Source organism: Anolis carolinensis, chromosome 3 (genome assembly GCF_035594765.1).
Source record: "Anolis carolinensis isolate JA03-04 chromosome 3, rAnoCar3.1.pri, whole genome shotgun sequence".
NCBI lineage: Eukaryota > Metazoa > Chordata > Lepidosauria > Squamata > Dactyloidae > Anolis > Anolis carolinensis.
In genome coordinates this window covers 237,697,224-237,724,212 of record NC_085843.1, presented here as the reverse complement: position 1 = coordinate 237,724,212, position 26,989 = coordinate 237,697,224, and the positions used below count along the sequence as shown (strand labels likewise).

The 26,989-nt window shown below is 38.3% G+C and overlaps 1 protein-coding gene across 3 annotated transcripts in view; it reads left to right on the top strand.

The window, feature by feature from the left end:
- gigyf2 (GRB10 interacting GYF protein 2) overlaps window positions 1-26,067 on the top strand; it is a 79,768-nt gene extending 53,701 nt beyond the window's left edge. Inside the window, exons 9-28 of one of the 3 annotated variants that reach the window (XM_062976418.1) lie at window positions 720-937; window positions 1,029-1,188; window positions 1,270-1,467; window positions 2,058-2,251; window positions 5,111-5,270; window positions 5,872-6,038; window positions 6,988-7,079; window positions 8,919-9,026; window positions 12,110-12,204; window positions 12,418-12,518; window positions 13,406-13,564; window positions 16,294-16,452; window positions 16,851-17,087; window positions 17,737-17,859; window positions 19,961-20,170; window positions 20,301-20,509; window positions 21,058-21,212; window positions 22,004-22,164; window positions 23,570-23,717; window positions 24,410-26,067. In XM_062976418.1, the coding sequence (XP_062832488.1) occupies window positions 720-937; window positions 1,029-1,188; window positions 1,270-1,467; window positions 2,058-2,251; window positions 5,111-5,270; window positions 5,872-6,038; window positions 6,988-7,079; window positions 8,919-9,026; window positions 12,110-12,204; window positions 12,418-12,518; window positions 13,406-13,564; window positions 16,294-16,452; window positions 16,851-17,087; window positions 17,737-17,859; window positions 19,961-20,170; window positions 20,301-20,509; window positions 21,058-21,212; window positions 22,004-22,164; window positions 23,570-23,717; window positions 24,410-24,477 (3,122 nt within the window). In that variant the 3' untranslated portion in view covers window positions 24,478-26,067. Of the gene's footprint in view, window positions 1-719; window positions 938-1,025; window positions 1,189-1,269; window positions 1,468-2,057; window positions 2,252-5,110; window positions 5,271-5,871; window positions 6,039-6,987; window positions 7,080-8,918; window positions 9,027-12,109; window positions 12,205-12,417; window positions 12,519-13,405; window positions 13,565-16,293; window positions 16,453-16,850; window positions 17,088-17,736; window positions 17,860-19,960; window positions 20,171-20,300; window positions 20,510-21,057; window positions 21,213-22,003; window positions 22,165-23,569; window positions 23,718-24,409 lie in introns of all 3 variants that reach the window. The other 2 variants (XM_062976417.1, XM_062976416.1) reach the window with 2 other exon arrangements.
- Window positions 26,068-26,989: the final 922 nt, after the last annotated feature.

Here is a 26,989-nt window from a genome sequence, read left to right as displayed (position 1 = left end):
GGCAGTTATTTATGCAGCTAGTGTCTAGCAGAACCCAATTTAAGCTTTAACACCCCCCTTCCAATCACACCCCTCACTCTTCCTTATTCTCACACAAGCTCAGTTACCCTTGCACCACCATTAAAAGCGAAGTGTAGATATAAGTTATTCAGCTCTAAAATCTTTCACAGGGGTGAATTTAATAAATTGAGTTAGGAAGCACAAATTATAGTCTATACTTCAGCCCCCAGAAAAAGAGGATTGTTAGCTGATGATAGAAAAGGATGACATTGACAAGTTATTTTGGGTGGACTGGAGCTCTAGGTAGGTGCAGCCTTGTAGAGTGGTCTTACTAGCAGTGACTGCCCCCTATGGTTGATCACGTTATGGCATCAGTAGTTGTCAGAAAACTGTGGAATAAACTGAGTTTCATTTTTGTTAGTTCTTATTGGTTTAGTTGCTTTAATTTGTAAGTGACAGTTATTTACATTAATAACATGTTTTCAGAAGAGGATATGCATATTCTCCACATTCTGGAGAAGAACAACAATAATAATAGTAATAATAATAATATTTTATAAAATGCCTATTTCAAGGTAGTCTGCAGGTTAGTGACATTCTGAAGTTCTGTCACTTTGTCCTCTCTTTTCCCTATCCTCTTTTCCTCCATCCTTTTCTCCTTCCAAACAAGTTCTTGCCCTATGGAACTGTTTTGTAAAGTAACTTTCCCGCCCCCTTAGACGGCCCTCGTTCTGCAGGCTGGAGAGAGCATATGGAGCGACGGAGAAGATTTGAATTTGATTTCCGAGATCGGGATGATGAACGAGGTTACCGAAGAGTACGATGTGGCAGTGGCAGTATGGATGACGATAGGGATAGCCTTCCTGAATGGTGCTTAGAAGATGCTGAAGAAGAAATGGGGACTTTTGACTCATCTGGAGCATTCCTGTCCTTAAAAGTGAGAAACTGTGGACTTGACATAATGTGATCTGCATTATTTGTTATTAAAAGTATGAAGTTTGATGTATATATTGTTTTCTTCTTAGAAGGTTCAAAAGGAGCCAATTCCTGAGGAACAGGAAATGGATTTCCGCCCAGTTGAAGAAGGGGAAGACCGATCTGATTCAGAAGGAAGCCACAGTGAAGAAGCCAAAGAACTGGATAAGACCCCTGCAAGGGAAAGGGTTAAGACAGACCAAACAGTTTTGGGTAAGAAAGTTTTTCAAGTTTACCCCTTATGTATGATTTACATTTCCCAAATCATTTAAGTAAAATTATCAATCATTTCAGAAGTAACAGAAGAAACAGTGAAAGAATCTTCACCATCCACTAGGTCAGGTACTCCACCAAAACCCCTATCACAAGAGCCTTTACCAACAAGCTTGCACGAAAGGCGGGAAGACTGTGTACTAGAAGTAATAGAAAAAAAGGAATATAAAGAGAACCAAACAGAGGAAATCCCACCAGCCAAAGTGCCCAGTAGAGAAGGTAATTAAACCAATATTGGGGTGTTTGAGGTTTAATGTACTTTTGAAAAACATATAGCCAAATGCTTATAAAACTGTTGGCAACACAAGATAAGTGGGGCTAACTGAGAATTGGTCTGTTAATTCTTCAAAAAATTGTAAATATTGTATATTGTGTAACTATTTACTCAAATATTAACACAAGTGCAATATAAAACAGTACTTGGCTTCTGGTTTGATCCATTTAGCCCCTTTGTAATGTACATATATGCATAGTTGATGAACAATGATAAAAGGAAGAGATACCCTCTAATAAGATGTAGGTGGTGAAACTCGTATGGTCTCCCAAGGAAGCCGATGTATGTGGTAAGCTAACAAGTGATTATCTGTGACTTGTAGCCTGCTAATTTTGTTTTCTTAGTGTAATACATTTCCCTTTGTAGCTTTTGATTCTGAAAACTAAAAAATTTGATGCAATATTAAAGTTATTTTATGCCAGCACACTACAGAATATTATAGCTAAGCAAATCAAAGGAGGGTCATTGCCTCCCTCTTGTGGTATACAAAACTTCTAGAGAATAACAAGGCAGTTCATATTGATTTCCTCCCCAGTAGATCCAGTTTCTGCTGCCCAGCCTTTACCACAGATTCTTCCAGAAGCAGTTTCTCCTGTTCATCTTCCACCTTCAGAATCTAATCCAAATTCTGCCTTAAGACCAGTTCAGACGTTGGTCACAGCTGCTCCAGGGATGGGAAATATTCCTACTGATCCTGATGATGAAGAGGGTCTTAAACATTTAGAACAGGTAGAGTACCTCTGTGAATTACCAACTTTGTTTTCATTTGTGATTTTGGTACAGTAGAGTCTCACTTATCTAACATAAATGGGCCGGCAGAACGTTGGATAAGTGAATATGTTGGATAATAAGGAGAGATTAAGAAAAAGCCTATTAAATATCAAAATAGGCTATGATTTTACAAATTAACCACCAAAACATCATTTTATACAACAAATTTGACAAAAAAGGTAGTTCATTACACATTAATGCTATGTAGTAATTACGGTATTTACTAATTTAGCACCAAAATATCACAATGCATTGAAAACATTGACTACAAAAATGTGTTGGATAATCCAGAACATTGGATAAGTGAGTGTTGGATAAGTGAAACTCTACTGTAGTTACCTTTTCCCAAAGACGTGAAGAAAATGTCACTTATTTATTTTCTCATGTAGTTTTTGTTTGTGCCTTAATAAAAACAATATGACGATAACCAACATGAATGTTTAGATAATGGTTAGAATGAAGGGTGTCAAACAATTTTCATGCACCCCTAATCTATTTCCCATCTGAAAAGCCATGCTGTATGCACACCATTTCTGGGAATCATGTAGTCTTGCAACAGATTGCAACAGAGGAAGTGTCTGGGTAATTATATAGAACACAGACACTTTTATTTGTAGCCAGAAATGTGATTACTTTTCTAGTAACCAGATTTGCTCCAGCAACAAAAGTCCATTAAATTCAGTTCCTATCAGTGCCCAAAACTCACAAGCAGGAGATGTTAGAATGCAAAGTGCCAAATTTAGATGTTTACTAATTACAATTTTAGATGGTCATGCAAGCCTTGCTTCAAGTTGCTCACATAAATTGTTCACTGGAGGGAGATTTGTGAATTCCACTCTGGAGACAGAGAACCATAACTTCATTTCTGAAACTCCAAATAATATTCAATTAGATACCTACATTCAAAAACATTTTTGAACAAAATGTATCTAATAATACCTTTACACAATTTTTGTTCCTAGGTTATAAGTGTCATTTCCTAATCGTTTCTATCATGAAAACATGGGAAAAGTTTATTAAACTACAAAAACCTTGTTTTTGCGGGACATCCTGCAGCACATTTTGCTATAATTTTTCAAATAATATCTCATCGAGTCGCAACCAATTCAACATGGTTTGTGGCAGCCACAAAAACAGAGTTTTTAGAGTATGGCAATTACTTTCAAAGTAAGTACCGCAGAATTAAACAGGAAATAATACTTTCAAACCGGGAACAGAACATTCTTCAAATTTTGTTATAGTGTAATTTTCCTTTTAATCCAGATTCTGATGCATACATTATGAGCTTGTGCTTATGACATAGAAGTAATGCTTTAATTTTTTTTCAGTGTTTCCTTTAAAGGTTCAGTCAATAATAACAGTAAGCTTAAAACAAACATTACAAAAAGCAACAGAATGTACAGCAGTCATTTAAACAATTGTAAAACTTTAGACAGTAAATCAGTGCAGTGCCACTATTTTATACATTTTTTTGCCCCAAAGCTCTCCTAAACAAAAATGTGGTATCAAGCCAAGGGTGTTTTTATTAATTCATATCCCACTTTTTCTCCAATTTGGGACTTAGAACACTTAAAATAATCATAGCTAAAAATCTATGGCTGGGTGGAACTAGAAGGTAAAGTTGCTCCTGAGAGATGATTTGAGTAGTATCGTGCTGCTTCTTCATGGTCACACAAATGGGTTACTTGTGTCTGTGCACAGTACACCATTTGGAATCTTTTAGAGTTCTTATGTGTGTGTTTTGGTGGTAGCCCCACCTGTTTTGCATATACCATACCAATTCTTGCCTAAACCCTCAAGGTTTTTTTGTGTGCCACTGTAGCAATACCAATAAGAACATTTTTTGGATCTTTAAGCTTTATTGTATTTGACTTCTGGGTTGTCTGACTGCTATTTTTGGATTTCCCTTGTGTTGTTGTTCTGTAGGACTTTCGTTTTGATTTGACTTGAACAAGAATTTGGATTTGATCATCTTGGACTTCAGTTCAGTATGGTAGAGCAGTGTAGGTTCCTCCTGCCCTTTGGGGTTTATAGCCTTGCTGGCTTAGTTCAAGAAGTGTCCACTTTAAGTGTCCCCCCTGCTTAGGAGAAGGGCACATTGTGGATGTTAGCTCTCATTGTAGAGCCTTTATGCCACAAGTCTATCATGATAGGGCTTTTAGGATTGAAACCCTCTTGTATGAAAACATTCTGAAATGGAATCTGTATCTCAATGGAGACAAAAGAAGGAAGGGGGGAGGCGGCGTAAAGATAAGGAGCAGTATCTCTCAGATGGATGTCCTCATCAAACCTCTTCACATAATACTCTTCAACATTGCCTTGATGTGGGTGATCGATACCAAATACAACAAGAATGTGTCTGCCATTCTGGAGTGGGTAAAGTTCTCCTGTCCTGGAGAAGTGGGGCACTCAACCTCAGCCTCCATCTTCTAGACCAGTCATGGATTCAGCCATAAATACTCATGCCCCTTCCACCTACTTTTCATTCTGAGCTCCTTGAATCCCATCTTTTTCCTCTGTGGTCATTTCGAGTTCAGATTCAGACTTGGATTTGACTTGCTCTGCGGTCCCAGCATGAGCTTAATTTTAAAGTTACTCCAACAACTTGAGTATTTATACCGCACTGTGAGAATCCTGATAAATGTGTTTTCAAATTTCTTCAACAAAGGTTTCTTTTCTTTTTATATTGGAACTCAGTGGATCTGAAAATATTGTTCAAAATATTGTTCCCTGAATGTAGCTTTATTATAGTGACTGTTTAATTTAGCAATAGCACCAGAAATAATTCTTAAGATATTGCCTTTTTTCTTTCTGCAGCAAGCAGAGAAAATGGTGGCATATTTACAAGACAGTGCCCTGGATGATGAAAGATTAGCCGCCAAGCTTCAAGAGCAAAGAGCAAAGGGTACTTCAGTATCATTGCATCCAGAAGCCCTGCAAAAGTGGTTCTACAAAGACCCACAAGGTGAAATTCAAGGTAAGGCGTTATTGCTGCCTCTTTATTTGTTTAATGTTCCTAAAGTATTAACATAATAAATGTTCCTATATGAAAATATTGTCAACCACCGTGCTTTCTGCACACAAACCAGCTTGTGCTTGTCTTCTACTATATGAAATGTCAGATTAGAACTGGAGAATATTTGGCTCAAATTCTTACTCAGCCACGAAAACTCATTATGTGATGATCCTGGTTCAGTCACACATATGAGTGAGCAGGTACATAATTTCGAGTTCCTTGAATGAAAAGCAAAATATAAATGTTAAACTTAAACATTAAATATAATATGTATATCTGTGCGGCTGGGAAATGTTATTACAGTATATGTAACAGTGGTTTTCCAAATAGATTCTTGCTCATCAGCTGTGTTTCTGAGGATATAGGACGTATAAAGCAGGCCTCTTCAACCTGCGTTCCTCCAGGTATTTTGGACTTCAGCTTCCAGACCTTCTGATTTGTTATTCTGGAGTTGGAGGCACAAACACATGGAGGGCTGCAGGTAGAAAAAACCTGTGTTGTTGTTGTTTCTATGTACTTCACCTTTTGTCACCGTTTTGTGTGTTGGTGGGTGATTCCACAGGTCCGTTCAGTAACCAGGAGATGACAGAGTGGTTCCAAGCTGGGTATTTCACAATGTCGCTGTTGGTGAAAAGAGCATGTGATGAAAACTTTCAGCCTCTTGGAGATATAATGAAAATGTGGGGCAGGGTCCCTTTTACTCCAGGACCAGCACCACCCTTGCATTTGGTAAATACGTGAGAAACAATGTGCAAATAAATTAGAAAACCAAGACAAAATATGCTAATTATAGAAATTTATATCTTTTTGTGAAACAAGGGCATAATTCTGCAGTGGCCTTTAGGAGTGCTGCCTATGTTGAAATGCTGAGCTATAACCAAGGTGTCATACATCTCCTATAAAGAAAAGATTGTGGACCCACAGTACTTAGAGGAGTAAAACAGGCAACCATTTTCTTTTCCACTAGTTTAATTAGAACTCTTATTTAGACCTTCAGGTACTCTAGTTGTAGTAATAATACATGGAAACAAAGCTTGGGCTTGTCCTCAGGCTCCCTACACCTTCATCCCCTCTCTGTTTTCCTTTTTCTTTGTTCTCTTCCACTCTACTCTGCCTTGTTTTTCTTTTATACTCTGGTTGAGCATATGAGATACATCTACTTCTCCTTTTATCAGCATAAGAGAGATGGAGGAGTACTTTTAAATAGGTGGCTTGAAATATCACCCATAGTTATATCTACTCCACTACAAACATATGATTTCATACACTTTATTACAACCAGTGTTCTATTCCTGGTGACTACAGAAAAATAGCCTTGAATATGCAATGCCTTATGAAATCTAATGAGATGAGGCTGGCTAGGAATTTTGAGTAGTTGCAAGGAACTCTTTTCCATTATTCCCAGAATAATTACATATAATTAAGTTACTACTTGTTCTTTACTTACATTTCCTAATGGAAGCAAGTCACAGTTCAATTTTCATAATGATAGATCAGGTCCTTTGTTTTTAGAGTATGCCTCAGCACTGTATTATGATTCTCATTTTAGAGAATGGAACTGAAATGGAAAAATAACACTGAGTTATTGTTGAGAAGATTCTTGCTATAAATATCTAATGCATTAAAATAGTTGATGCGTGTTTTCAATATTTAGCTAATAGTTTGTTTGCAACATCAGGGTGAGCTGGACCAGGAACGACTCACTAGACAACAGGAATACACGGCCATGTATCAAATGCAGCACCTCCAGTACCAGCAGTTTTTGTTACAGTAAGTCTTCATTGAGATCTGCTAGTAGTTATGCTAGGTTGTTTTAGTTACCTGGACTTTTGTGTGCGTCACTGATTCAGTGTTGCAAACACGCATTCGTAAGACCATTCTCTGGATAATTGTTTGAGCCATTCAGGCTCATGAGTTTTCCCCTAATGCAATCTGATCAAAACAGAGATTTAAAGTTCTTTATTTTTTAAAAAAAATCACTCTCTCAGCTCAATTTCAAAAATTAGTCCTTATCAGTTGGTCAAGGTTTTCTCATTCTCTCTATCTTAAACATTTCTATATTTTGAATTTATCAAATCCCATAAACAGGTATTAAAATATAAAAATGGCATCACTGTGATGCTAAATAAAAGCTAAGGATATAGAAGATCCTGAACAAGAATCCATGCACTTGCTCTCAGATAAAAAGAGGAGGCGGCAAACACATGAATAGCCAACCCCTAAATCCACCCTTTAGGCTACATCATTTGGAAAGGAAGTGGCACTCTGTAGATCAGTACTGCACAACCTGTGGCCCTCCAGGTATTTGGGACTCCCAACTCCCAGAATTCTTAATCTGCTTGTCCAATGGTCAAAAATTCTGGGAGCTGAAGTCCAAAACACCTGGAGGGCCGCAAATTATGCAGACCTGCCGTAGATGTTAGGAGAGCTCTCAGAATTTATGTAAAGAGGATAGGCCCAATACGACACAAAGGTTTTGTTTGTTTCCTTTTATCCTAAGAGTATGGCAAGATGTATTAAAGCTTGTATTTTCTTACATTATGACTGCTTAGAGGCCTTAGAATGTGTAACCATAGTGAACTATATCCACCATAATTTGCAAATAAATTTGTGAAAAATCAGACAATGTGATTTTCTGGATGTGTTTTCTCATGTTGTCTCTCATAGTTGAGGTCTACCTGTGATGTCAATTGCAGGCCTCTCTCATCTTTTAAAGTGGGAGAACTTGTACAATTCGTATCTGACTTAATACTTTTCCCCCACTGTAAACTGAGGACATGTTTGGGGGCCAAAATTACGGATTTTGGTATGGTATGACTCCTGGATAAATATATGCTGGAAAGTGTAGAGGGGGTTGATGCTTCTTTTATGTTCTTCTAAGGTGGACTGAGTTCTCACCTTTTACCACTTTTCCTATCAAAAAAAGGAAAGGCTTCTTTTTCATTAGGAGCTCAGATAGAGTATTTACGTTGACTGGTAGATAAGGTGACCCATGGTTTGGGGAACAATATTTTGACTAAAATGTCTTGATTTATACTTGAGTGTATGCAATAATTAGCAACAGTCGTCTCCTATACCTGCTGTGCTGATTCAGTGTATTATGTGAATGGAAAGAAAGCTGTTCACAGAGGAAATCATATCCAAGTTGTTACGATGAATAATTACACTATGTAAGAAAATTTGAATTTTTTTGGTTCCTGTTTTGAAAGTGTTATTTCTTGTTTAATTGTGTGATACTTACTTTGAAAGTAGCTGTTAAACTTCAGAAACTTTATTTTTGTGGCTGCCACAAACTATGTTGAATTGGTTGAGACTTGATGAGATAGTCATTGGAAAAGTATAGCAAAATGTGCTATGGGATGTCTTGCAAAAACACAGTTTTTGCAGTTTAATAAACTTTTTCCATATTTTTATGATAGAACCAATTAGGAAATGACATTTATAATCCAAGATCAACATTATTACATACTATCTTATTTTCTAATTTCTCATAAAGTGTGTATTTCCTGATTTTTATTGACGTATTGGAATATTACTGTGGTATGCACTATAAGTTATATTTATATTAATTATGTAAATATAGCTAGCTTCTCCCATTCTCATTTCCAGACAACAGTATGCACAAGTAATGGCACAGCAGCAAAAAGCAGCCCTTTCATCTCAGCAACAACAACAGCTGGCTCTCCTTTTACAGCAGTTCCAGGCACTGAAAATGAGGTAAGAATACACATTTCAGAGCTATTTGACTTATAACATGGTAGTAAACACACCACAGTCATTGCGAACATACTTCCATTAAAAAAACCTTCTTGTACATGTCTCACTTTGTACTCTTAAAATGTCACTAAAGATATATAATGTACTAGCTGTGCCCGGCCACGCGTTGCTGTGGCAAAGTATGGTGGTATGGGAAATAAAGTACTGAGGAATTGATGGTAGTTAAGGTAAAGGGTAAAGGTTTTCCCCTGACATTAAGTTGAGTCGTGTCTGACTTTGGGGGTTGGTGGTCATCTCCATTTCTAAGCTGAAGAGGTGGTGTTGTCTGTAGACTTCTCCAAGGTCATGTGGCATGACTGCATGGAGCGCCGTTACCTTCCCACCGAAGGAGTACCTATTCATCTTCTCTCATTTGCATGTTTTTGATCTTTAGGGTTGGCAGAAGCTGGGGCTAACAGTGAGGGCTCTGTCCGCTCCCCCAATTCAAACCTGAATGAATGTTGTAATTAGGGAAAATGATTAGCATGTAATGGCCTTGCAGCTTTAAAGCCTGGCTGTTTCCTCCCTGAGTGAATTTTTTGTTGGGAGGTGTTAGCTGGCCCTGATTGTTTCATGTCAGGAATTCCCTTGTTTTCAGAGTGGTGTTGTTTGCGATATTTTATGTGCTTCTACTGTCTGTGGCCCTCAGAAAACACAGGATTTGCCAGACTTTGGTGATGGGAAGACTTTGTTGGGAGGTGTTAGCTGGCCCTGATTGTTTCCTGTGTGGAATTCCCCTGTTTTCAGAGTGTTTTTTATTTAGTGTTCTGATTTTAGAGATTGTATTGTTCTGTTTTATTATACCACAGTAATTTTTATATATTCTGATTTTAGTATTTTTGAATACTTGAAGGCAGATTGTATTCATTTTCACGATTCACAGCAACACAATAATAATAATAATAATAATAATAATAATAATAATAATAATAATAATAGTAATAAAAATGACTTTGGTAATACACACTGTTTAACTCCATTGGCAGCTTCCTTTCTGGAAGAATCCTTCCTTGGGAAGTGTTAGCTGGCCCTGATTGTTTCCTTTGTGGAATTTCCCATTTTCCTGCTTTCAGAGTGTTGCTCTTTATTTACTGTCCTGGTTTTAGAGATTATATTGTTCTGTATTATTCTATCACAGTAATTGTTTCATATTACAGTAGAATCTCACTTATCCAACATTCACTTATCCAATGTTCTGGATTATCCAACGCAGTCTGCCTTTTAGTAGTCAGTGTTTTTGTAGTCAGTGTTTTAAATTCATTGATATTTTGGTGGTAAATTTGTAAATACAGTAATTACTACATAGCATTACTGCACATGGAACTACTTTTTCTGTCAAATTTGTTGTATAACATGATGTTTTGATGCTTAATTTGTATAATGATTACCTAATTTGATGTTTAATCGGCTTATCCTGAATCCCGTCTTATTATCCAACATATTCACTTATCCAACGTTCTGCCGGCCTGTTTATGTTGGATAAGTGAGACTGTACTGTATATTAATAATCTTATATTATCTGCTTAGAACTGGATTATATGAGGCCCCTTCTACCCAGCTGGATAAAATGCACACTGAAGTGGATTATATGGCAGTGTGGAGTCAATATAATCCAGTTCAAAGTAGATAACATAAGATTATAAATGGGTTATATAGCTCTGTGGAAGGGCTTTGAGTCTACACTGCCATATAATAAAATCTGATAATCTGTATTTTATAGGCAGTGTGGAAGAGGCCTAATTCTGCCTGTCCCCTGGGTTGAGTAGGTTGCTAGGAGACCAAGTGGGCAGAGCTTAGCCTTCTAAATGGCAGCAATTGGATAAAAACAATTATTCCTCTCCCTCTAATTAGGACTTTATTTTTCTTTTCTTTTTGTTGTATCAACCTAGAGGCGTGGATGATGGATTGTGTTGTCAAATTTCGAGGTTGGGGGGCCTGTAGTTTTGTTGTTTTGTCGGTCGCCAGGATTCCATCACTCTTTTATATATATAGATAGAGCTTCACTCTGACAGGTCAGAATTATTGCACATTGTATCCTTTTGGAATGCTATTTGAGCCATCAAAGACTTCCATCACTGAAATGGGGAGGGAATTTTTTTTTTTGCAGAAATTCCTCCTGTTCTGCAAGCTCTGTGCCTCCAAAATCTGCTGCACAGCAGCATAAGAGTGGTGCAGAAGGCATATGAGGACATAAAATTGCTTAAAATGTCCTTCATTTTGAGAGCATTCAGATAGCTTGATGGCACCAGCTTGATTCAATCCTTTGTACTGAGGCCCTAACCTTTTCTGAAACAGATTGTAACAGTCAAGTTTAATTAGCGGTTGAGTATCACATTCATTGTGTTGCTTAGTCATGCCCAAATATACAGTAGAGTCTCACTTATCCAACATAAATGGGCTAGCAGAATGTTGGATAAGCAAAAATGTTCGATAATAAGGTGGGATTAAGGAAAAGCCTAATAAATGTCAAATTATGTTATGATTTTACAAATTAAGCATCAAAACATCATGTTTTACAACAAATCGACAGAAAAAGCAGTTCAGTACACGGTAACGTTATGTGGTAATTACTGTATTTACGAATTTAGCATCAAAACATTGCAATGTATTGAAAACATTGACTGCAGAAACATTGACTACAAACAAATTGACTACAAAAAAGATAGAATGGAAAAAAATGAACTTACAGTAACAACATTGTCAGAAATTAAATGCGTAAAAAGTTCAGTTTCTAGAGAAATATCTGTGGATCTGGGTGGGAGGCAGACTGCATTGGATAATCCAGAATGCTGGATAAGTGAATGTTGGATAAGTGAGACTCTACTTATTGTTTTTAGTAGTTGAAGGTTACCACTGCACTAGTATCAGAAAATACTATGATGATATTCTGGCCAGAATTAATAAAAGAACAATTTTTGAAGCTCATGCATCAAATAATGCTTTTAGTATTAGCAGAAAAATTGGCAATAATACTGATTTTGAAGAAAGGGGGAAATTATATTAATGTTGAGGTATCATGTTGAATCTTCACTTTTATATTACAGAAAAGCTGAGCAGAACATGGTGCCACCTGTAACAAGGTCTGTAACAGACAATGGCTCAATTTGGGAACTTCAGTCGCCAGCTCCACAGGCCACAGGTAAGAAATAAATGTTGAACCTTTTTGATACTGACAACAATCAAGCGTAAGGTCAAACTTTTGTTTGTTTAAACAGTTTGCAAGGTATCACTGAACCAGGATCTCAAACTTCAGCTTCAAACTTCTAAATGCCCAGTAAATTTGCTACAGTTCAAAAGATCACAATTTTCTGAAAAATTATTTAAATACTGTATTTCTCCATTTTATTTGTAGTTTGGGAAGGGAGCAGTGTCTGGGATCTCCCAATTGATGCTGCGGCTCAGGGACCAGCTCTAGAACAGTTACAGCAGCTTGAAAAGGCTAAAGCTGCAAAGGTAAGAAACAGTACATATTGAGTATCCCCTATCCAAAATACTTGGTAGCAGAAGTGGTTTGGAGTTCAGATTGTTCTTTGGATTTTGGAATACCTGTATTTTCATAATAAGATATCTTGGAGATGGGACCCAAGTCTAAATATGAAATTCGTTGACATTTCACAGGCACCATATACACATAGCTTGAAAGTAATTTTATATACAAAATGTTCAATAATGTTCTGTATGAAACATGAGTTGTGTACATTAAAATATCAGAAAGCAAAGGTGTCACCTACGTGTCCCGTTTCAGATTTTGAAGTATTTCAGAATTCCAAATAAGGGATGTTCAAGCTATATATACGAATATGTCATTGGGAATTCCAGTTACTAATTTCATATTATATGTTGTCTAAGTAATTGTGACATTAGCTATCCTGATTATCTATCCTGATCTATGATAATAGGAGTTCAATAAGTTTTAGTAGTTATGTTCTAATTTTAGATACCACTATTTACAGATAAGTGAACTTAAGGATGTGATTTGAGATGGACCAGGTTGAAGTTTACCTATTTGGAAAAATGGCAATGAGAATCAATTTAATATTCTTTTTTAAATATATATTTTTATTAGGGAAAATAAAAAAGGGGGAGGGGTATTTTTCTTCTACAAATAAAGTGGGAGAACAATAATATGATAGGATAGTAGGAAAAACCTGTAAGGGAGTAAAGTAAGTGTGGGTAGAAATTTCAGGTATGGTAGGTGATGGAAATGGTAGAAGGGTAAGGATGGGTCGAGGGGTAGGATGGATAGGATGGTTAATATTCAAATTAGCAAGATTCATACATCTAGTTGCCGGAATATTTCATTGTGATCTTCATTTCCAACACTACTTTTACAATTTCAGCTAGAGCAGGAGCGAAGGGAAGCTGAACTACGAGCCAAAAGAGAAGAGGAAGAACGGAAGAGACAAGAGGAGCTTCGGAGGCAGCAAGAGGAGATAATCAGACGGCAAGAAGAAGAAAGGAAAAGAAGAGAAGAGGAGGAATTAGCACGCAGGAAGCAGGTGAAAACTCACATATGTACAATAAGTATAAAGAAAAGCCATTCCTAGAAATGTATGTATAACACTAATTATATAACAATATTCACAAGTAATTAGTTTAACTATTACGTTGTCTTCTCTCTAATTTTAATATACATGCCAGCTTTGTGATTACTGGAAATCAAATTTGTTAGGTGGAGGTTTTTAGTTTTTCCATATGCCCATCTAGCTCACAAGATGTACTTACTGCCCTCATAAGGCAGCTTACAAACATGTTGCAGTATATCAGTTGCATTTTATGTGTAATAATAATAATAATAATAATAATAATAATAATAATAACAACAACAACAAAAATAACAATAATAACAACAACATATACAGTGGAAACTCAACGAAGAGAAGTTTGGGTGGAAATGACTGGAAATTTAGCCTGCTGGTAAGGCTGGCCGGAGTTTCTCATGACATACTTAAATTTCCTAATTGTTATTGTGTGCCTTCAAATCATTACTAAATTAGGTTGACCCTAAGGCCACCCTTCCACAGGGATTTCTCAGCAAGATTTGTTCAGACGGGGGTTGCCTTTGCCTCCACCTGAAGCTGAGAGAATGGCTTTCCATGGTGAGGTGGGGATTCGGAGTCCAGTGCTCAAATCGCTACAGTACACTGGCTAACCTACCCAGAGCAGGAGCAGCATAATTAAGATACCTGAACTACAATCTCAGAAGGTCTTACTTAACCTCTGACACAGTTTGGAGGTGCAGGGAACCAATCCACTCCCACCCAAACATAATGGCTGCTCAGCTCAGATTCTTCAATTAGGGAAATGCCTTAATTTCCTGTCTTTTCTGTTGTGCTATTATTTATATTGTTAACAAGCCTGTGTAATGAACCTGGTGATGTGAAGGTGATTAACAGAAAGAGAGCTAAATGATTCCTGTCTCTGACTTGGCACAAGGAAAGAACTCCATGTGATGTAGAATGCTCTGCTGCACCTTCAAGAATGATAAATTCAGAATGAGTAGCAATAACTTATTCAGTCATTTTTAATATGTAAAGCAGTAGCCCTTTCTTACAGGCTTAATATGTTGCACAATGTTACAAAGGTTAACTTTCATATTACATGTCAAAATTATATGTTCATTTAAAAAATAAATTATCAACTAAAATCTCCAGTGATTTAACATACATTTCTGTATAGGCAGTCCCCAAGTTACGAACAAGATAGGTTCTTTATGTTTGTTTTTAAGTTGAATTTGTATGTAAGTCGGAAAAGGTACATTTTAGCTCTGGATAGCATAGGGAAGGGTTAACACCCCTGTGATATTTATTTTGCTGTCTGTGCCTCTGTTCAGAAGTTTTCACTTCACTTTCTATCCTTGTGACAATTGGATTTTGAAAATTTTTGGCTTGAATTGGTGATAAATCTTCAGTGGAGACACTTTTCTCCCATGATAACTCCTTCAGGAGTGAATTTCCCTTCCTAGTCGTAGATCTCTCTCACTTCTTGTTGTCTCACCCCCATTCTTAACTATGAGTCGTTTGTAAGTCGGATGTTTGTAACTCAGTGACTGCCTGTACTTGAACAGAAACCTTACAGGTTCTGTTTTGCCCAGATAATCTTTAAAATTGAAAGTGATCATGATTAAACAAATGATTGCATTTAATGTGTCTGCACTTTTATTTAAGAACAGCAACTGTGAGAAGAGAAAACAGAACTGGGATTGCACTGAGGAGGGTCAATCCTTTCCCCACCTCTGTATTACAGTTCTCCAGTATGACAATTACTCATAAGAGGGAAACTTCCATTACTGCTAGTGCTATCACCAGCAATAAATTCAATGATAGGCCAAGCAGTTATGTCACCAGTAATTAGGATTACAGTTTAGTTGATAGTATAGTGTTCCCTCGTTACTTCGTGGTTCGCTTTTCGTGGACTTGCTGTTTCGTGGGTTTTCTCAGATGCTTCTTACGGAGATACACATATTCAGAAGATTCACATACCGGTACCTCTGTTTGTGTGTGTGTGTGCCTCTGCTTCCTCCGCCGCTCTCCGTCTTCACACAGAAATGGCGGGCGCTGAAACTGCTAAAGAAGTTCCCTCCTCCTCCTCCTTTCTCGAAGCTGGCCTTTGCCCTCCCATTGGCTGAGTCTGTCAGGCCCCGCCCACCCACCGAGGGGGACCCCCCCCCATTCGATGCCTGCCGCTTTCCAGTTTTGATTGACAGCAGGTGGCAAGGAGGGGCTACAAGGAAGGAAGAAAGGAAGGAATCCCCTCCTCTTCCCACAAGCCTCTTCTTCTCCGAAGGGTGGGAGGGACGTCATCGCTGGCCCCACCCCCTCCATGTTGAGAAGCAGCCAGGCAGCGGATAATAGTGTCTAACTACTAAAATAACGTGTATAAATATTAAAATATAGCGTCCCTACTTTGCGGATTTTCACTTTTCATGGGTGGTCCTGGAACGTAACACCCGTGATAAGTGAGGAAACACTGTATAGGATAATGTAATGTCAATCAAATAAACTTGGGAGTATAACAAACAATGGCTGAAATGTGTTGATTAGTCCAAATTAGAGGAGCCCCATTAAATCAACTCATGAAAAGTGAGTCTTTTGTGAGTACCTCATGCCTTGCCTAAATTTGATACTACATTCCACTTAAGACAAATGGGTTCAGAATTGCTTATGGTTTTAATATTAAATATAGTAGTACTACAGATATAAATAGATAATTTTATTTCTGTGTATAGGAGGAAGCCCTAAGGCGGCAGAGGGAACAAGAAATTGCACTAAGACGGCAACGGGAAGAAGAAGAACGTCAACAGCAGGAAGAAGCACTTAGAAGACTAGAGGAGAGGAGGAGAGAAGAGGAAGAAAGGCGGCAACGAGAAGAGTTGCTTCGTAAACAGGTGAAAAAAGGGCAAAAATTAGGAACTGAAACAATTGAAGCCACAACTGCATGTTCACCACATGGTGGCTGCAACAAGGCATTACTTATGTTTTCAAGTGTACTTATATTTACATAATACTGCACAAACCCTTGATTTTGGTTGAATGCAAGACTGATAAATGATCTCAATATTGTGGCTTGCAAAACAAAATTGACAAGATATAATGGGAAAATATTGATTAAGAAAAGGAGCTATACTCAGTTGAAATCATATTTCAAAACTGTATATATTCTTTGAAGAAAAGAATATTTGTTAATATTGTATAATTTAAAATGTTTAAATATTTAAAACATATTAAAGGAAGCATTTTACTGAAGAATTTTGAAGAATTTGCATATTATTTCTATTCTCGGAAGGAAGAGGAGGCGGCCAAATGGGCACGTGAAGAAGAAGAGGCCAAGCGTCAACTAGAAGAAAACCGGTTGCGAATGGAAGAGGAAGCAGCACGGCAGCGGCATGAGGAGGAAGAACGAAAGCGTAAGGAGCTGGAACTCCAACGGCAGAAAGAAATTATGAGGCAGCGGCAACAGCAGCAGGAGGCCTTGCGTCGATTGCAGCAACAGCAGCAGCAGCAACAACTTGCACAGATGAAGGTATTTATTCCTCCTGTGTGTATTTTTCCCCATAGCCATTTGAATAGATTATGTACTCAAACCAGCCTAGCCGGGAATCTGCCTGCTACTTGTAAAATGATTTACACTTCCTTTGCCAAAATGTGCCTTTCCTGCACCCTTGTAACTTTAGAAATGTGAGTGCAGAGCAAAGGCAGGCTTAATTGTGGAGGGCCAAGACATATTTCCTATCAGTGTTTCATTTAAAATAACATACACACACACACACACACACACACACATACATATATACACACAGAAAAACCTATTAACTAGTTGCTCCTAAAAATGTGTTCCTTCCAATGACATCATAAACTGGTTAGAACTAAGAGGAGTTTTTTCTTGCCCCTAAAGGCTTTTCAGGATATTTGATAAAAAAATAAACCACATAACAGAGTAACCAGAACAGATCAAAGTCCTTGGTATGCAGAGAGGCATTAAGATTGCTCAGATAGGTAAAAAAAATTGCAAAATCTCTACAGCTTACTTCAAAGGTTCCTTGATATAGAAGCTAGCTATCTCAGCAGAACTCCTGTTTCATTGTGATACCTTTCTAGTTATTATTTAGAGCAAAGTTATGTGATTGATTCTTCACACTTTTGGTGTATATCCTGTGTGTTTTTGTTTCCAGCTCCCTTCTTCTTCAACATGGGGTCAGCAATCCAATTCAAGAGGGTGTCAATCTCAGGCAGCATTATCATTAGCAGAAATCCAGAAGCTTGAAGAAGAAAGAGAGCGACAGCTTCAAGAAGAGGTAAATTTCATACCTAGATTTCTGGAACAAATAAAGTTCAGATGCTGTAACCATTGATGACCATGTTTTGAAACATAATTTGTTCTTGGTGTCCTCCTGTCCTTTTCTTCTTTGAAGAAATCTGTCATTGCTTATTTGACAGTTTGCCTGCAATTGTTGCTTGAAACTGCTAGGGGTCACTGTGACATTTAGTAAAAGTTTTCATATAAGAAAGCTCAATAAGACAAGATACACAAGCCTTTATGTGTACAGAATGCACAGAACTACTTCTCTCTTCCTATACTGGCAAGAAGCAATTTTAACTCAAAATTTCAACAAATCTTAACTACAGGCTTCCCCTTTAACCAAAACTAAAAATAGTGCTTACCATGATGTAGTTTTTCTTTTCAAAACAATACAAAAAACCTAAATTGACCTTAAAGCAAGTTCTAATTCTTGTCTTGAAACTGGTAACAGCAATTTTCCAGTTCGAACAAAATGCGGAGCAATGGTCAATTGGAGATTTTAAGCCTAAATTCAGTTGATAGTCCTGACTAGTTCTATTATTAAGATTACCAGGACTGGAAACTTTTAAGGAAGCATGATACTTACCTGATTAAATCATTTAGAAATATTATACAGTAGAGTTGTTTAACCGACTTTCGCTTATCCAACATTCCGTCTTATCTTACGGAAGGGTATGGAAGGCCTTGCTGTATTTGAAAAAGTCAGTTTTTAATTTTACAAAATGCACAAGATTGTGGGTGAACTACAACTCACATCATGCCAGGTTAACCCCAAGAAACTCCAATCAATGTGTACTTAAAGGTCTCTCCTGTCCCCTTCGCTTCGCACTGGCCAGGGCGCATAGCCCTTAGCCACGCCCATCAGGATGACGATGTTGCACAGGAGAAAGAGAATGAAGCAAGTGCTCCTGGGAGGGAGGGCCCTCCTTTTCTTCTTGCCTCCCTCTCCAATTGTTAACCCCCTCCCAAAACCTTGCAAATCCTTCCCCAAAGAAAGAGGGAGAGCGTGAGAGAGCCCCACAGACTTTTCCTTGGTGTGCCTTTGGTAAAAGGATGACAGATCTCAGCTGAGGGCTTCCCAAGGATCCAAGAGAAGGGGCTCCTGGACTGAGGGGGTGGGGTCTGCTTTGGCGTCCATCTCTGCTGCTGTTGCTGCAACCCAAGGGAGAAGAACAAGGGACCAGCTTCCCTCCTTGGCGGGGCTCCCCATCCACATTGCAAGGAAAACCCAGGCTGGAGAGGCTGGGAAGGGAAGCAGAGGATGAAAGGAGGGAGGGTGCCCTTCAGGGATGGTATGATGCCCCCACCAGCGGTGAATCCATCAGGTGGGCCAGGAAGGAAGGGAAAAGGGGAGAAGGACAAAGTGGGGACAGATGCGCTTTTTTAGCCCCTAAAAAAAGGTGTATGTGTTTAATATCCCTCCATATTATCAAACATTTTTGTTTATCCGATGTTCTGCCGGCCCGTTTATGTCAGATAAGTGAGAGTCTACCGTAAATATTCAGAAATATATCCTAGATCTAGACCCAGAGCTGGTGTGGTATAGTAGCGTGGTCTTTGAACTGATTCTATTGAACAGGAATTGAATCCTTGCTCAGCTATGGAAACCATTGGGTGACATGAAGCAAGTCACATTTTCTCAGCTTTAAAGGCCACCACCACTACCCTTGAACAAATCCTGTCAAAATCCCTTTGGCAAATGCTCCTTAGATTTGCCACAAGTCAGAAACTACTTGAAGGCAACAGCAACTAAAGATAAAAAATAACTGATGCAATTGTTAATTCATCTTAATTCCCTTTTAATTTTAAACATGAACTATCAGTTACTCATGAGATTTAGTAACGAATTCCAGAATAAAGATTTTTGAAGAAGTAGTTTGCTCTACTAGAGCTGTTTGCCTGTTGAGAAGGCAAATCAGAGTTTAACAGCATTTCTTTCTGACTTTGATCAGTGGGTTGGGGGTCTCATGGATACCATTAATGAAACATATTTTTGTTCCATTTCATTCACCTATAATGCAGATATTTTCTGTAGAAAGTGATAAAAGATAATAATATAGATGTATATGTAAAGCAACTGGAATGCTGTCTTTCAGCAAAGGCGTCAGCAACGTGAATTAATGAAAGCCCTCCAGCAACAGCAGCAACAGCAACAGCAGCAACAAAAACTGTCTGGCTGGGGAAATGTTGCCAAACCTGCAGGCACTACAAAATCTTTGTTGGAGATTCAGCAAGAGGAGGCAAGGCACATGCAGAAGCAACAGCAACAGCAACACCAGCAGCAGAACAGGTCCCGTAGCACTACAGTGAGTACAGTTCCAGATTTCCATTTCCCTTCTCCTTTTGATGATCGGACTTACTGTTTTGTACTGTTTTTTTTTCCTCTCTCTCTCAACATTATACTAATGAAATATATTTTGCTTACTTTTTTCCCAGCAACATTCTAATCTGCACACCAGCATCGGCAATTCAGTATGGGGCACTCTAAGTACAAGTCCTAACAGTCAGTGGGCATCAGACCTCGTCAGCAGCATTTGGAGCAATGCTGACACAAAAAACTCAAACATAGGATTCTGGGATGATGCAGTCAAAGAAGTGGGACCTCGTAATGCAACTAATAAAAACAAGAGCAATGCTAGCATCAGGTAGGAACTGGGCTATAGTGAGCTTCCGTTCTTTCAGTGTAGAAGTTCAAGCCAATTTCAAACCATGTAAAACCTATCTTTTTACAGGACTAGCAGTGTGCTGTAAAAGCACAGTAGGAAATTCAGCATTGTGTTAGCCCAGGCTCTCATCTCAATATGCTTTCACGTTGGTTGAGTTGAGTCATGTTGATTTATACACCAACCATCTTCATAAAAGTCCAGGATCACTAACAGTTTTACGTAACAGCATATAGTTAAAATAAGAAATTATCTAAAATGATATGTCCAAAATTTTTAATCTCTAACATCATAAATAACTGATAATTTGCTATAATGTCATAAGCAGCTGTGAAAGACAAATAATCTTTTGCATTATTTCTTGAAAGTCTGTATAAATAGATCTTTTAATTGGTGCCTGAAAGATAGTGTTTTTGACCAAAGGGAGACATCTGTGGAGGTGCTTGAATATTCCAGAATTCTTTACTTTGTGTGGTGCTTCCTGAAAATCTCTTCCTCATATTTTCCTGTGACATTCTGTCCTGTCCTAGTAAATCTGTAGGTGTTACAAGCAGGCCAAATAAGAAGGTGGAAGAAGAAGAGAAATTGTTGAAGTTGTTTCAAGGTGTTAATAAAGCCCAGGATGGATTCACTCAGTGGTGTGAACAAATGCTTCATGCACTCAATACAGCCAACAACCTGGATGGTAAGCAGCATAAAGGAGGATGCACATTTTATAGTGTATTCAGGCATATATGATGGAGAATTGATACTGACACAATTGACTATATGGTACTCCTTTGCACCTTGTACAAAACTGTGCAGAAAATGACAAAAGAACTGCTTTCCATTCAGTATTCATGTTGGGGTGAAAAATATTGCTACAGTTTATATCCTGCTTATTGTTAAATTGCAAATCCTTCCCTAGGGCTTAAGCCACTGCTAAAAAAAATTCATGGCAAAAGGACTGCTAGTTAAACTGATGCCACTATATTCATTAATAAATAAACTCGGAGCCCCCAGATGGCGTAGTGGACTAAGTGACTTGAAGGTTGGGTTGCTGACCTGAAAGCTGCCAGGTTCGAATCCCACCTGGGGAGAGTGTGGATGAGCTCCCTCTATCAGCTCCAGCTCCATGCAGGGACATGAGAGAAGCCTCCCACAAGGATGGTAAAAACATCAAAACATCCAGGCGTCCCCTGGGCAACGTCCTTGCAGACGGCCAATTCTCTCACTCCAGAAGCAACTCCGGTTGCTCCTGACACGAAAATAAAGAAAGAAAGAAAGAAAGAAAGAAAGAAATAAACTTGTTCATTCTCTTCAGATCGTAAACTTGTTCTCTGTCTCAGTCACCTGGTGATTATCTTTCAGTTATGTCCTACAGAGCTGCATTTTGTTACATAATACTTATGGGAAAATATTGCTAATATTGAAACGCTCTTTTATCTGTGTAGTGTTTGCATGAGTCTCACAGTTCATCTTCCCTTCCTTTTTTAGTGCCCACATTTGTTTCCTTCCTGAAGGAAGTGGAATCTCCTTATGAGGTCCATGATTACATCAGAGCCTACCTTGGGGATACACCTGAAGCTAAGGAATTTGCCAAGCAGTTTCTTGAGCGCCGTGCCAAACAGAAAGCAAACCAGCAAAGGCAGCAACAGGTGCAAACTTCTGTTTTGGAAAACATTTGCAAATTGCCCTCATGACTGTAAAAGCAAATTGTTTAGAATAGGAAATATGCAAGGACCTTTTGGAGGGCACCACATCACTAACAATCTATCCCTGTGGCTCTCACAAGTATGTATGTGCAGACAGACACACAGAGAGACAGGTATCCACAGCCCAGAGGACACGGGGGGAGAATTTGAGGACAAAAGAACTTCTTAAAATATTATCAGAGTGGCCATCAATGGTCCTTGAGGGGCGGGACTTGGCACCCCTTTACTCCCCAATTGTTGCTGTCTCCTAGTTTAGAAGACAACAATTGTGTTAGTGGTACATCTGTTGTTAAAATTTCATATATATAACATGGCAGTGCAGTGAAACAGAATAGGAACAAAGTGCTTTGTTAAAAAATCATTTCTATATTTGTAATGTTTTCCATATTTTGTTGTTGTACCTGGAATTCAAATCAATCTAATTGACATTGTTACCACTATAGTCATGCAAGATACTTGACACTTTGAAGTGTCAGATATTTTTATTATGGTATAAAAGTTTGTTTTGGCAAGGCTTTTTCCCATTGTGTCTATCATACAGACAGCTTTGTGGAGTGTCTGTGTAATGGTTGTCCTGTTTATGATTTGTCCTATCTTCTCAGCTTTAAATCTCCATTCAGTATTGGTTGTTGAATCCAATTTTGCTTGCTTCTCCAATTAATTGATCTTTTGGTTTCTTTTTGGTTGTGACTGGGTAGTTAATTGGTCATTAATTACCCAGTCACGAAGTTTGATTGATATCCTCTGGACAGAGATGTCTTGAGTAGTATTCATTCTATTTTTAATAATAGATTTAATTTAAGGTTGCTCTGGGTATATTCATAATTTGGGCCAGTGGTTTTTTTACCCAGTCCTCTTTGATGCTTCTGCACAACTTTATCGTTGACTTTTTTTAAAAATACTTTATTTGCCTTCATTAAGCTTTTTGTTTATATACACTCTAGTAAATTCAGGGGTCTTTCAGAAATAAGTGTCTTTAACCATTCAGTACTGGAACTGAATATAGGTGGACTTTGTTCAGCTTCTTTTGTGACTTCTGCAGGTACTGATTTGCACCAGAACTTACTTAGGCTGGTCACAGCAAGGACTGGAATACTTGCATAGCCAACAAATACTCGTTAATGTTTTCTATTTAAGTTCTGTACCACAATAAAAGTATTTGACATCTTTACAAATGGTAACAGTGCTAATTTAATCCATTTCAATTTCATGTTGCAACACAACAAAAAACAAAAAAAATCCATTGCTACAAGGAATTATGACTCCCAATAAGTATGCTGTTGTGCTTCCTGTGACTGGGAAAGCAATAAAGTTTTAGCTTGTAATACATAATTTATTTGTGTTTTAGGACTCTGTATGGGGGATGAACCATAGTTCATTGCATTCAGTGTTTCAAACTAATCAGAGTAACAACCAACAATCCAACTTCGAGGCAGTACAGAGTGGCAAAAAGAAGAAAAAGCAAAAAATGGTTCGTGCAGATCCCAGCTTATTAGGTGAGTTCTGTGATCCACAATTAGAACCAAAGTGCTTTACTATCCGAATCCTAAATGTCTCAATGCAGCATTTTACTGTGATACAACTGCAGCTTGTTTTGAGATGAATTAAATAAATGGGGACAAAGTTCAATGGAAACTATGATTCTAGTATAAGCTGGTGATTCTCTAACCCAGTGTTTCTCAAACTGTGCTCCTCCAGGTGTTTTGGACTTCAGCTCCCAGAAATCCCAGCCAGCTTACCAACTGTTAGGAATTGTGGGAGCTGAAGTCCAAAGCATCTGGAGGAGCACAGTTTGAGAAACTCTGCTCTAATCTCAAGTATAGCTGTTGTCAGATAATTACAAGTTCAAATCTCAGTCTTACTATTATTATTTCCACACTATGTTACATTCAAGAAGCCAGACTGATAAAAGTTCAGATGATTTGTTGTGTATATCTAACAGCCTGCTTTTAAATTATTTATTCTCTGTCTATGGGGAGAATAGTTTTTTTTTACTATTTTTGTATAACATGTGGTCTTATTGGGAAGATTTCCCCCTATGCTTGTAAAATGTAAATCACCATAAAGCAGTTGTTGAAACACTGTCCTGATCTATACTTGCTATTATTTTAAAAGATTTGTAAAGTCTTAGAGTATCAAAATGTACCATACCTGTGTAGTAAAAATGTAGTTTTGTCTTGTTTTGTAGGTTTCTCAGTCAATGCCTCATCGGAGCGGCTCAACATGGGAGAAATAGAGACTTTGGATGACTACTAAGTACACACAGTTTGACTGGCTTTTCCTGTGTCTGTTAACCATGCATTCTCCACTGCTGGACCGAGTACTTCCAATTCCCTGCAATCAACTTTGCTTTGCAAATGGATCACAGTATGAATCATCTCAGGCTCATTTCTCCAGCCTCAACACCTCTTTCTGCCCAACCACTTCCATTTATATCAGCCTCTGTTTTTTTCTGTTGAATAGGTGGGAAAGATTTATTCATGAGGCTGTGTGCAATTCACTGTGCAATTATTTCTTCTCCCAAACTTATTTGGAAAGCCATTTGGAGGTCTACATATGGTAGCTTCCTTTCTTCTCCTCCCCTTGTCATTCTCACCCCATTAAACTGGTGCAATCATGGTGGAGAGCTCATGGTTAACAGGTGTCCTTCCGAACCAAAATGCCATGCAGATACTGACTTCTTCTACGCTCTATCAAGGTAAAGGATGCCTTCCAATTTCAGGAGGTGCATTCATAAGCTGACTAGAGCTGGCAACAGCAAGGAATGATGACTGTGTGCAGCATTCATTTTTGGATTGGTTTGATATTGCACATCTCTGCCAGCCCCTCTTCAGCACACTGAATTTGGAGAAGTTCAATTGGGTGGTGATGCCAGAGCTTCTGAAGTTCCTGCTTCAATGTACTCCAGCCTTCCTGGACAATGGGGGTCTCAAATTGTGGGAGGAGGCACTTCCTTCAGGCTGAATTTCTCCTGTAGTTATATTTCCTCCAGAATGATTGGGCCAGTTATTTTGGACCCTTCTGCTATGAATTTGTCTCGTTTCAGAGACGCATAGGATCCTTACCATATATATGTATCTTCACCCGTTGGTTTTGCGTGGGAGTTGACACTACTTTTGGAACCTGACACCTAGCCAGATCTTACCTGGTTACACATGATGGTGGTTCGGAATGTTGTAAGTCCTGCAGCAGCATTTAACACCCAGGAACAGGGAGCTGTCATCTTCATACTGAAATAAACGAGACAAGGAACCTGAGCATTGGCAGCGTTTCTGTTTATATAAAAAATGATATGGTGCACTTTCTCATTACATCAAGTCCATTGTGTTTATATATTTATGTATTCTGTCTTCAGTCTCATGTTCCCACCCCAGAATGTTGAAAAGGCCAAAGAGGCTCGTGCACTTAGTTCCCAGCCCCTGCCCTTTGCTCCCACTTGCACAGGGTCACAAGACGCCCAAGGAGGTTGATGCTGCTGCTGTGTGTGAAGACATTTTCTGCCATCATTGCCTGAAGAAGACAAGAGGAGTTGCTCCAGGGCAGTTTGATTTAGGTTTTTCTTCATTTGATTTTTCTCTCTGGTCACCCTCACCCCCAACATGGACAGAAACTATACAGATACAATTTCAGACTTGTATATAGTTTTTGGATCCAGTAGCACAGAGAGTCTAGGTGCTGTCACAGATCTGGTCTCCTGATCTCCTTTGCTTTGTAAAATTATAAAGGGGGCAAAGGGGTAGTTTTTGTTTACAGAACTTTCAGTTCCCTCTGAACCCTTGCTAGTATGAGGGTTAAAAAAAACAAAACAAGAGAGAGACAACTTAAATAAAAACTGGTTGTATTATATCTGAGCATATATTGTTTGCTTTTGTCAAAGCCAGCTTTTGCGGTCCTTTCTGGTGCTAAACTCAACCTGAAGCTCTACCAGTGCCTGTCAAATAACAATCGAGCAGACAAGACATGGAGGAACAGCAGCTACTTTATTTCATAGCCCTAGAGGAATGTTGGTGGGTTTTTTACTTGATAATTTTAGAGGTGGAAATAAACATCAGTTAAGCTGTGATTGGAAGTGTTTGACAAATCTTCAGTCTTCCCTTCTTCCTCTGAAGACACACGCTCATTCATGCTCTTGTCTTGTTTATACAGGAGAACTCAACTTAGCTGGATCTTTTTAAAACTGTAAACATGTAAAAAACGGAGGGAAGGGAGGGGGAGAGAGAGAGACATTAATAAGCCAAATATGATCAAAACAGCAAGTACTATACTAAGCCCAGCGTATATTTTTGTAGCAAACCAAAGAGATGGCTGTCTAACTCAACCATTTCAGGACAGAACAGAGATAATTTTATGCAATGCTTAAATATAGACATGAGAAAGTTCTTGTCATGCACTTTTCCAATGGTGTTTCATTATATTTTTTGTGATTTCAAAACAGTTACACTGAAGTGTGGGATGAGATGAAAGCAATAACTAATGATCCAGATCAAATAAAATTGATAAATTGTTATCTCAAAGGTACTATGGACTATTTTAGACTTTCCGCTTACATAAATAGTTTTCTGTCTTCTTTCTTGTATCACAAGTCTTTCTAAAGTTATAATCTGGCTCAATACCTTTCTGAGAAATCCTTAGTGCAACGTTTCCTACATATCCACTCAGGCGTAGACTTTACTGAATAATGCAGCTTACTACTTTGCGAGTATAGCAAAGCACTCTAAAGTACTCAGCACTTTAGAAAACTCAAAGAAGGTTTAACTTACCTTACAGT